Below are 12502 nucleotides of genomic sequence, written 5' to 3' on the forward strand. Positions count from 1 at the left end.
CTGGTGACATAAGGATTTATGCCTAAATTTCAGAGTTTGCCTATAATACAAGAATGAGGTATTGTGACAAATGCCTTTGTCAGGTCAAGGTATGCAGTATGTACTGTTTTTTTTCCCTCGTCCATGGGTCTAGTGACATTCTCGAAGAAGTCCACCAAGTTTAGTAGGCATGACCTGCCCCTGATGAAACTGAATTGGGATGGGTCCACTGTTTGAAGATTTCCTATGTTTTTATTAGGTCTACAATAATTCTTTCCTTAGCCGTGCATACAAGAATAGCTAAAATTATGGCTCTGTAGTTCACTGGGTCTATTGATGGTCCAACTTTGTGTAGAGAGATGACAGTTGCAGGCCTCTGTTCCCTAGGGCTAAACCTGTCTGGAGGCTGTGGTTGACTAGACATTTTAGTGGGTATGGCAGGTCATATTTTCAGCTATTTAGGATGCATCCTGGTATATTATCAGCACCCACTGATATAATGTTTTTAGCCCTGGAGAGTGCAGTGAAAACCTATTCTTAAGTGACAGCTGGAGAGAAATTGTAGAACGTATTTCCTTTGGGGGAAGATTGGATGTGTAGGGGGTGAAATTGGAGCTAAATTTAATCAGCCAGCAAATCTGCTATATTCTCCCAGTTCAGTACAGGAAGATTCCACTGACTATTTTTTCAGCACACTGATGGTTACTCTAAGGGTGCTTACATAACTGAAAAATGCCTTGTAGTTATCCATAGCCTGGTAGGCTGTTTTTCCTTGAAGCTGACTTTGGTGGACTTTAGCTTCCAGAGCTGATTGATGAGACTGATGGTGGAGTTTTTTGTTTTCTTTTGGGCATAACCCTTCCTACTTCTAGGCAGTATTTTCTTTCTTTTGGTTTACAAGTAATTTATACTGGGGGAGGGGTCCCCAAGAGGCTGATTTTTTGGAGTTTGTCCCAAGTGTATTTTGTTTGTGGTACTGTTGCTTCTAGCAGTTATTTACATGTTTGTAAAGGGTTTCCATAAACACTTCCGCATAGGCCAGCATCTTCTCAGAGTTTTGGGGGGGGGGCCTTGAAATTTACCTATTTTAGCTAGCTATGTCTTCATTTAACAGAAGGTAGTTAGCCTTGGAAATGTTCTTAAAAGTTCTGGGGTTTTCTGGGATTTCAGCCTTCATATTTATTTCAGGGGTTACTACTATGTGATATGATCTGATCAGTGATGACATTACACAAGGGGGACTGCAATGTTCCTTCACATTTGTGAGTAGCAGATCCAGGATATTTACAACTGTAGTAAGAATGCAGACTAGCTGTTTCAGAGTGTTTGCACTGACAAAACCCAGGAATCTTTGAGCCTGCATGTTAGTTGTCATGTATGTATCCCAGTTTATAGTGCGATAGTTAAAAATCACCCATAAATTTGGTGCTGGGCTGAACTGTGAGTGACTCCAGCACATTGAAGTATGTGGTATGGTTACTCTGGGTCACAGACGGGAAATGATAGCCATCAAGAATATGGTACTAGACTTTAAATAAAGTTAGTTGAACATGGAGTAGCTCAAGCATGTCATATTGTTTCACTACTATTGAAGTGTGCTTACTTTTTATGTAGACTGATACACCTCCACCATTTGTCCCTTCTTGTGCAGTAGCTAGTCTAAATGTGCAGAAGGTATTACAGCCTTAAACTATCAGATTGTCTTCCATAGCTTTACACCATGTCCAGTAACTGCACAGTTGTCAACACTCTCCAGGATAAGCAGTGTTTTCCAGGGAGTGGAGCTTCATGTTGAGACTTCCAGTATTAAGCAGTAATACCTTTAGTTTATCTTGCATAGAATTTACTATGTCAGAAGATTTCTCAGAATGCCATTGCTTAAAAAAAGGCACTAAAGGTGGCAGATAATGTTTTGGCCAATATCTCAATACCTAGGCACAGAGCATCCCTGGCAAAGCAGTGTGGCCTTTGTCAATCATGCTCTCCCAAAATGACAAATATTGAACCCCCTTAGAATGACACCAGCAACTACGACAAAGTCAATCATCTTCTGTTTATACTGTGGTTTTATCCTTGGAGAAGGTAGAATGCTGCCCAATGCTAGGCATATACCTGCCTGGGCACAATCTAAAGCTCTATCATGCATCTCTTCATATAGTCTGGGGAGGTACATCTCAGGTCATTAACATCCACCTGGACTGTGACAGAGTCATACTTGTACTTGTCGTTCAATGTCCTGAGTGCATGTGTAATTTGTGGGATCTCTGCCCTAATAAGCAATTAATCGTGACTGCCTCCTTACTCAGCCTGGTAGGGGGGCATCACTGTGTCTTACAAAAGAATGTCCAACGACCAATATATTGGGGTGTGTGGCAGTTTGCCTTAAGGGCTTAGAGGTAGAGACATTGTGAGATGTGGTTGTATGTGTACTGGGTAGTATTGTCTTTGTAGATCGTTTGGGAAGTTGTTGAGGGCAGCATATTGGAGGCCTTTGAGTTTTGGGTAGAATGCATTTAAAAGCCTGAGCACATGAGTTTAAAGTCGGGGTTAAGAGTTATTGGGCTGGGAGGTAAGGTCTAGGATTGATCTAAAACAGTAGTCTTGAGGTAATGCTTCTCAGTAGGGCAAACTGGCTACTCCACAATCAGTTAGATACTTGAGAAAATAGCAGAGGAAGTTTTTGAAAAGTTACAATTATGTCCCTGCTTCTATACAAGGCACAACAAACCACTGCTGCACAGCTCAGCACAGGTTATAGGACATGAGTTAGAGATGAATCCAATCAGTAAACAGTAAAAATGCCATATAAATGTACATAGAAGACACAGCTTCTACATCAATTCACAACTGTCTTACTATTGTGAGCGATACTACAGGACTAAGGTTCCCAGACCTAGTAAAATGCAAACAGCAAAAAATGCAGAATAACTGTAACAAATTAGGTTCAGATCCTGCAGCAATTCACAATGCTCTCACTATTGGGAGTGATACTGCAAGACTACTGTTCGCAGTCCAAGTAAAATGCAAACACAAAAAAATGCAGTACAAATGTAATAAATGAGGCTCAGATCCTACAGTAATTTACAATTCTTTCACTACTGTGAGTTCTACTACAAGATTAATGCCTCTAGACCAAGTAAAACACAAACAGTAAAAAGCATTAGAGATTAAACAAATGAGGCTCAGATCCTGCAGAGAATTACAATTCTTCCACTGTTGTGAGGGATACTACAAGACTAAGGTCCCAGACCAAATTAGAAGTGCAAACAACTGACTTTTGGTTTAAACAAGGAAAATGCAGAAAAAAGCAATACACAATTCAGTTTAACACTCTGCATGTTGCACTGTGAACTAGCTGAAATGAGATTATATGAAACAGAGGTAAGAGTCTAAAGGGAATTCCTTATCAGTTTGAGCTATCAGTGTCCAGCAGAAGCTTAACTTTGACATAGTCAGGTAAAAGTAAGCCATGAAAATCTATGGAGAATAAACCCAGTAGCAGCTACTCTAGAAGACGCATTAGTAAAATCATAACTGCATTTAGTAGAATGTCCGTCTGCTCAGAGGTGATCTGTGCCTGACATACAAGGCCATGTCCAACCCAGAATCAATGGACATCCTCCACCTCAAAAAATCCAAATCCACCAGAGCCACGAGAGCAAGAGACAAACCTCAACACGGATATAAATAGGACGTGCTGGAGGGACAGATTCATCACCCAGAGACTCCCTACACTATGGAACAGAATCCCAGTCCATGTGAGGCAGAGCCCCTCACTGACTCTGTTCAAGAGAAATCTTGACGAGTGGATGGGAGATCGTAGGTTTACCCCGGGAATCATCTCTGTATCACTGCTGGACAGAGGCACAGCAAACTAATGGGTATAGTATTCTCATCCTAAGGGGTGGTGAAAGCCACACACACTCTGGCTAGGCTTATAAATGCCCTAGGGCAGATAGCCTAGTATGAACCTATGAACCTATGAGCCTAGCTACTTGAAACAGGGGTAAGAAGAGGCACAGCAAAAGAGTTAATGTCAGCTCTCCAAATCTGAGAGAAAATTGCTCAAATTTCCCAAAATAGACAAAAGATACCTGATCATATGGGACTTGAAATTAACAGCTCTATCTATCCATCCTTGTGGGCAAAATGGGTTCAGGCGCCTAGGCAGCGAGACATTTCCCTGTGGTACATTTGACTGGGGACACATGGCTGAAGTGACATTCAGCTGCAGAGAAATATGGCTGTTTGCAAATTCCTTGTGGACAAAGAGAAGCATACGCTGCCATGCTCACAACTTCAGCAGCCAAATGCACAGGGGGAAAACAATGTCAATGGTTCCCAAGGGAACATGAGACAGCAGGGTAATATGGCAGGCATCAGCAGCAGGCTGGCCAGAGGGCACGTCAGTGGCAGTAAAAATGCAGTGCATACTGGGCAGAGCCTTTATAATTGGAGTGTGTGGACCACTGCACCCTTCACAGTATCTAGAGAACATTAACTAAAACATATACTGGAACATAAATGTGACTACAGTACCCTGCAGGATTTCCTCCGTGCTGTAGCACACTTTTACATATTGTAGGTACACAAGTATGTACTGTACATTACTTCTTCTGCCACCATTCAGTTGGTTATTAAAGCTGTGAGCATGGCAGTGTATGCTTCTCTTCGCCCAAAGGGAATTTGCAAACAGCCATATTTCTCTGCAGCTGAATGTCACTTCAGTCATGTGTCCCCAGTCAAATGTACCACAGGGAACTGTCTCGCTGCCTAGGTGCCTGAACCCGGGCAAAACACTACATGAAGGAAGCAGTTTTATCATTTTTCAGTGGAAGTGGGGATAACAGCTGTATCTGACTTGGGGTTCTTGTACAAGATGTCTGGAACCATGTCAAATCTTTCAGGTTCCTTTGGGGCAGGTGGCTGAGACTCTGGATTAAAAGAAGAATCAGGAGACAGGGTGCCACTATCATCAGAAGTATAAACCACTGGGGAGTGAATTTGGGAAGAAGAAGCCATGGAATCATCCCCATCAGATTCAGAATCCTCCTCTTCTCCAAAAACCTCCTTCAAAATTTGAGAAGAGGACAGGAAGTGAAAGCTGCAGCAGCAGCAAAAAGTGAAGGAGGCTTCAATGAAATGACTTTGAAAAGCCCCTGTGCAATATCCTGCCATTCCTTTTGGGAGATTCTTTGACATCTGATCAAAATAAGAAAGCCAAAGTTCCCCCCTTCTTGTGAGAAGAGGAAAATTGCTCAGAAGTGACGGTCATGCAAGATGGCTGTAATATCTAGGCATTTGACAGGCTTGTGATACAGGGAAGCAGCTTCAGAAACTGGATACTCCAAGGACTCATCAAGAGACACAATGTAGATATCTAGGTCTGACTGCAGAGCAGAAGTTGGACAGTAGAAGGCTTGATCTTTGGTTTCTTAGACTTCAAAACGGGCATCAATGGGACATTGGCAGATGAAGATCGGAGGTCATTTTACCTTGCATGAGCTCCTTTAGCTTTTGATTCACAAGATTAATCTTTAAAGACAATATTCAGCTGTGTAGAGCCTTAGGAATAAAAGACTGACAGATATAAGAGTCCCTTACAGTTGCATTCATCACCTAAGGAAAAAAAAACTTTATATGACGGTCTTTGTGAGTTAGAGACGAATCCAATCAGTAAACAGTAAAAATGCCATATAAATGTGCATAGAAGACTCTGCTCCTTCATCAGTTCACAGCTGTCTTACTATTGTGAGCGATACTACAGGACTAAGGTTCCCAGACCTAGTAAAATGCAAACAGCAAAAAATGCAGAAGAACTGTAACAAATTAGGTTCAGATCCTGTAGCAATTCACAATGCTCTCACTATTGGGAGTGATACTGCAAGACTACTGTTCGCAGTCCAAGTACAATGCAAACACAAAAAAATGCAGTACAAATGTAATAAATGAGGCTCAGATCCTACAGTAATTTACAATTATTTCACTACTGTGAGTTATACTACAAGATTAATGCCTCTAGACCAAGTAAAACACAAACAGTAAAAAGCATTAGAGATTAAACAAATGAGGCTCAGATCCTGCAGAGAATTACAATTCTTCCACTGTTGTGAGGGATACTACAAGACCAAGGTCCCAGACCAAATTAGAAGTGCAAACAATTGACTTTTGGTTTAAACAAGGAAAATGCAGAAAAAAGCAATACACAATTCAGTTTAACACTCTGCATGTTGCACTGTGAACTAGCTGAAATGAGATTATATGAAACAGAGGTAACAGTCTACCTCTATCAGTTTGAGCTATCAGTGTCCAGCAGAAGCTTAACTTTGACATAGTCAGGTAAAAGTAAGCCATGAAAATCTATGGAGAATAAACCCAGTAGCAGCTACTCTAGAAGACACATTAGTAAAATCATAACTGCATTTAGTAGAATGTCCGTCTGCTCAGAGGTGATCTGTGCCTGACATACAAGGCCATGTCCAACCCAGAATTAATGGACATGCTCCACCTCAAAAAATCTAAATCCACCAGAGCCACGAGAGCAAGAGACTTAAACCTCAACACGGATATAAATAGGACGTGCTGGAGGGACAGATTCATCACCCAGAGACTCCCTACACTATGGAACAGAATCCCAGTCCATGTGAGGCAGAGCCCCTCACTGACTCTGTTCAAGAGAAATCTTGACGAGTGGATGGGAGATCGTAGGTTTACCCCGGGAATCATCTCTGTATCACTGCTGGACAGAGGCACAGCAAACTAATGGGTATAGTATTCTCATCCTAAGGGGTGGTGAAAGCCACACACACTCTGGCTAGGCTTATAAATGCCCTAGGGCAGATAGCCTAGTATGAACCTATGAACCTATGAGCCTAGCTACTTGAAACAGGGGTAAGAAGAGGCACAGCAAAAGAGTTAATGTCAGCTCTCCAAATCTGAGAGAAAATTGCTCAAATTTCCCAAAATAGACAAAAGATACCTGATCATATGGGACTTGAAATTAACAGCTCTATCTATCCATCCTTGTGGGCAAAATGGGTTCAGGCGCCTAGGCAGCGAGACATTTCCCTGTGGTACATTTGACTGGGGACACATGGCTGAAGTGATATTCAGCTGCAGAGAAATATGGCTGTTTGCAAATTCCTTGTGGACAAAGAGAAGCATACGTTGCCATGCTCACAACTTCAGCAGCCAAATGCACAGGGGGAAAACAATGTCAATGGTTCCCAAGGGAACATGAGACAGCAGGGTAATATGGCAGGCATCAGCAGCAGGCTGGCCAGAGGGCACGTCAGTGGCAGTAAAAATGCAGTGCATACTGGGCAGAGCCTTTATAATTGGAGTGTGTGGACCACTGCACCCTTCACAGTGTCTAGAGAACATTAACTAAAACATATACTGGAACATAAATGTGACTACAGTACCCTGCAGGATTTCCTCCGTGCTGTAGCACACTTTTACATATTGTAGGTACACAAGTATGTACTGTACATTACTTCTTCTGTCACCATTCAGTTGGTTATTAAAGCTGTGAGCATGGCAGCGTATGCTTCTCTTCGCCCAAAGGGAATTTGCAAACAGCCATATTTCTCTGCAGCTGAATGTCACTTCAGTCATGTGTCCCCAGTCAAATGTACCACAGGGAACTGTCTCGCTGCCTAGGTGCCTGAACCCGGGCAAAACACTACATGAAGGAAGCAGTTTTATCATTTTTCAGTGGAAGTGGGGATAACAGCTGTATCTGACTTGGGGTTCTTGTACAAGATGTCTGGAACCATGTAAAATCTTTCAGGTTTCTTTGGGGCAGGTGGCTGAGACTCTGGATTAAAATCAGGAGACAGGGTGCCACTATCATCAGAAGCATAAACCACTGGGGAGTGGATTTGGGAATAAGCCATGGAATCCTCCCCATCAGATTCAGAATCCTCCTCTTCTCCAAAAACCTCCCTTCAGAATTTGAGAAGAGGACAGGAAGTGAAAGCTGCAGCAGCAGCAAAAAGTGAAGGAGGCTTCAATGAAATGACTTTGAAAAGCCCCTGTGCAATATCCTGCCATTCCTTTTGGGAGATTCTTTGACATCTGTTGGAAAACAGTATGTTTAAATTTCTGCTGCTTCTTAAGAAGTCTGCCTGTACAAAACATGTTTTTTCCTTGATGTACCTTGATCAAGAAAGTGGGAACATTTCCCTAATTACAATCTGAAATATGCCCTCAGGTCCCATCAAAATAAGAAAGCCAAAGTCCCCCCCCCCCCCCTTCTTGTGAGAAGAGGAAAATTGCTCAGAAGTGACGGTCATGCAAGATGGCTGTAACATCTAAGCATTTGACAGGCTTGTGATACAGGGAAGCAGCTTCAGAAACTGGATACTCCAAGGACTCATCAAGAGACACAATGGAGATATCTAGGTCTGACTGCAGAGCAGAAGTTGGACAGTAGAAGGCTTGATCTTTGGTTTCTTAGACTTCAAAATGGGCATCGATGGGACATTGGCAGATGAAGATCGGAGGTCATTTTACCTTGCATGAGCTCCTTTAGCTTTTGATTCACAAGGTTAATCTTTAAAGACAACATTCAGCTATGTAGGGCCTTAGGAATAAAAGACTGACAGATATAAGAGTCAATTACAGTTGCATTCATCACCTAAGGGAAAAAAAAAAAACTTTATATGATGGTCTTTGTGAGGAATTTGCCTCCGACAGTCACATTTTCCACTCTTCAATGACACAAAAAATGTTTGCTAACAAAGAAGAAAGAAGAGGAAAGGTTCCCAGTCGAGATGCTTATCTGCCCAACAGCTAAGGAAGAGGCATGAATCATATGTCTCGTAAACCAACACTGAAGTAACAGTTCAGTATCCATGCTAGCAGCAAGAAAGTTCTAAGATAGTTTGTGCCCATACATCCCTTTTGTAACACTTGCCTCCTCTGGGATGAGGACATACATTACACATACAGCAAGAGAAGGCAGCACCCAAGGTTTGGTATGCTGGCTGGATGCATTTCTATCCTTGGTGGGATTTTCCACCTGGTAGTAATGCTATAACAGTGATCCATGGAAGAACAAAAACAAAAATGACTGAAAACCAATCCTCGAACATAACAGACTGTTTAGACTGCCCTCTGCTGCTGAAGCTATTTAAAAACACTGCGGTATAAATTTAGATTAGTGCCTCTCTTTCTCTACTCATGTAGATCATATAGTGAATAACATTTAAACACTTATTAATGTTCAAAGCTAGAAATGCAAGGTGAATGAATATGCTTATGCCAAAGTTAACAGTACTCTCTACATCCAGAACAGTACTCAAATACTCATGTAACACATACATACTACAAATAGCTATTACTAAAATACATTCACTTATAATGCAATTTTATGCTAGGAGTACTAGCATATTTCTTTACAAAAGGTAACCTGATTACCACCCACAGCTAGGTCTACACTTCTTAAATCACTCACTTTCAAGTTTCCCTTCAAAGTATGCTGTCTTCCTGGCTGCTAAGATACAGTGCATTTGCAGAGATACTGCATATTCTTTCCTACCAACTACAAGATAATGCCCTCTGATTAGTGCACACCCCTTCACAAAATGTATAGCTAAAAAATCTCTCTCTCTCTCTCTCTCTCTCTCCAAGATTATTGCAGAACCCTGGAATATGCTCAAATGCCATCCTTAGGTCACAAAAAATGTCTCAACATTCAGAAGGAAGTGACTAATTCACTTAAAATGTATAAATGCAGTTGTTTCAGAAATGTGGGCTAATGTTCCATGCTATTACTCCTACAGCTCAACACTCCTTGCATTAACTCCCCTCCTTACAAAGGTAGGCTGAAGACCTATTGCCAACCCCATTTTCTAACTTCTACAGTTAACACATACCTATTAACCTTTCTCAGCCTATACCTTACAATCAAATCCAGTCACTTGAGACACTTCATTATCTTCCACAGTGAACCTTTGCCATCAACCCTCTCTCACCACCTTTGCTATATAGCAAATATAAGATCTCCTTTTTTAAGCAACTAATACAAGAACTCTGTTTCTTGCTCTATTGCCTTTCAACAGTTAGTTCATCTAGCAATTCATTAAACCCCTTACCTTAACCTACAATCTTATTAGAAATAATGCTCCACTGATAAATGTAGGTACACTGATTTTTGTTCACTATGTACTTCTTCTGTTGCCTTTATACTTTAAATGTACATACTACTGTATCTGAACCATAATTATCAATTTATTTCTGCAAATTTATGTATTTTCTACTACTGTCCTTGCCTCTTGGCTCAGCCGTGGCTGAAGAGGGTCTCTGCACCAGTCCAACTACCCCATTAACAAACAGTGCTGCTCTGGAGTCATACCAGATCTGTAATACGTACTTAGCAGGAATAAATTTAAAATGTTTCATAAACTACTACTTATTTAAAGGAATGTCTTAAGGTACTAATAATACTTACCTGTTCTTTTACTAAACAATGATACTGAATTGCTCATCACCAACACAGTCCGTCTTACTCATCACTGTTCTAGATGCCTAAAATCACGTGACATGGACATGCACCTATTAATCTCTTCCAACATTATCACTTTGTTCTCAGGAATGAACAATCCAAATCACAATCAAAACTCATACCACAGAAAGTGTTCTCTAAAAAGGCTGCAACAAAAAATGAGGCAATCTTGTGAAACCTAAAAATCATATTCTACATATGCCAATATATTTCTGGTTATAACCCATTTTAGCAAATACTCCCCATTAATATGTAAATCCCAAAAAAACAGACTTGCTCTAACTACGTTATTAGCTGCATAGTATTATATGAAAGAAAGACGGTATGCTCATCCATTGTTAAAGTCTACAAAGATATATATATATATATATATATATATATATATATATATATACACACACACACACACACACACGTCTGAAAATAAATAAAGTGAAAGACCCTTACCATTGGAGCTCCTCTGTGCCCAAAGATTGCTGGTCTTGAACCAAGATCTTTCTTCAACATTATACAAGGAGATGAGATAGTAAGAGGAACTAGATAAAGTGCTAGTACAACAGACAGGTATGCGATGCATAAAACTACCTGAAATGCTTAAAAAAAAAAAAAAAAAAAGTAACAGGTTAAAAAATATCTACCTCTTAAAAATGCATAATATACTAGTTTTCATTTACACATTTTCATATATCATTACTTTGCTATAATGCAAACTCTGCAATTATGGAAGTAGGTTGTGTGATCAAACTGCCTACTGAAATGCAAAGTCCATAAAAAAGAATTGCTTCTGGTATAAGTGTGCCCAGATTCCAAAAGACCTGTTCTCAGTGTGAATTACTTACACCCAAGTAAGGCCAGTCTATAAAGCAGACTTAAACAGGAGCAAGCTGATTACACAGATAGAAGTCTTTTTGGAATCATGGGTGTGGGATTCCGGAAAACTGAATATTGGCCAAAGACCTTTGTTATTTGGAAAGTCACTACAAGCACTTCTGAACTCTGAAATATCACAGGCTGTGGAGACTATGCCAAGTACCTTAGAGTCACATATGCTGGACTTAAAAGTAGTATCATGGTGATAAAAATGGAAGCAATGGGGATGCAAGCAGAAATGTAACAATCTTAGCGGAGCTGCACTTTACAAGTCTATTGTGACTATCTATAACTGAAGGGAGAGCCGTAACGACTAAAGACTAAAACTGAGAAGATCTTGGAAGGAAGGAAGATCATCGCCATGTTGGGGGTGAAAGTAGCATTCCTTTACAGACTACTGGTGAGACACCTCAACACTGCATATCATTCCAGGAACATTTTATCAGATGCAAGAGTTGGGATGCAATTTAAAAAGTTCAAGAAATTAAAAACAAAATACACAGAACATAAAAAAGAAAGAAATTGATAGGAAGCCTAGTAAAAACCTGGAATCTTTCTTAAAGTGTATAGATCTGTACACAGTTCAGAATAAATAGGTCATTTATAAAAATGAAGTTAAGCTAGGCATAATATTAACACATTCAGTACAGATTGGGGGATAGAGGCTTAACACATTCTGCTGGTGAAGGTGTTAAAAAAATAAAATTTGTCTGTTAGTAAAGAACTTAATCTGAAGGCATTTCTTTTTTGAGGCTATTTTATCCTTGAAGCAACAGCTTTGGAGGTGCTTGTTTTTTTCTTCTAATTAAGGAGTTGTTTTCTGACACTCCCCAGTGTCTGTAGGCATCATTTGTAGAGTACTGCCTTAAATGATTGTAGCTGCAAATTAAGTAAAGATCTCAAGCTGTGGGCATAATTTTTGCCTTCCTGCCTCATTACTCATGGCAGTTTCTATAAATTAATATTACATAATATCAGGAAAGTACATTAAACTATTGACAGTGCAAAGAAAATGGTATTCCAACCATAAGGATTAGGTTTTCACATTTTGTCATTAAATGTTACTTTTCCACATTTTGCCGTTATAAGTCTCAATTACCCTTCCTAATATTGTTTGCATTTTGCTTCAGTTGAACCACTGAA

At 40.3% G+C, this 12502-nt stretch overlaps 1 protein-coding gene across 2 annotated transcripts in view; it reads right to left on the reverse strand.

Moving 5' to 3' along the window:
• Positions 1–12502, reverse strand: part of GDPD5 (glycerophosphodiester phosphodiesterase domain containing 5) — a 1733766-nt gene that overhangs the window by 360043 nt on the left and 1361221 nt on the right. For both annotated transcript variants that reach the window (XM_044071140.1, XM_044071141.1), the window contains one exon: positions 10937–11082. In XM_044071140.1, coding sequence (XP_043927075.1) covers positions 10937–11082 — 146 coding nt within the window. The remainder of the gene's footprint in view (positions 1–10936; positions 11083–12502) is intronic.

The sequence above is a fragment of the Protopterus annectens genome, chromosome 5.part0, assembly GCF_019279795.1.
Source record: "Protopterus annectens isolate FY-2018-M chromosome 5.part0, PAN1.0, whole genome shotgun sequence".
In the NCBI taxonomy this organism is placed as follows: Eukaryota; Metazoa; Chordata; order Ceratodontiformes; family Protopteridae; genus Protopterus; species Protopterus annectens.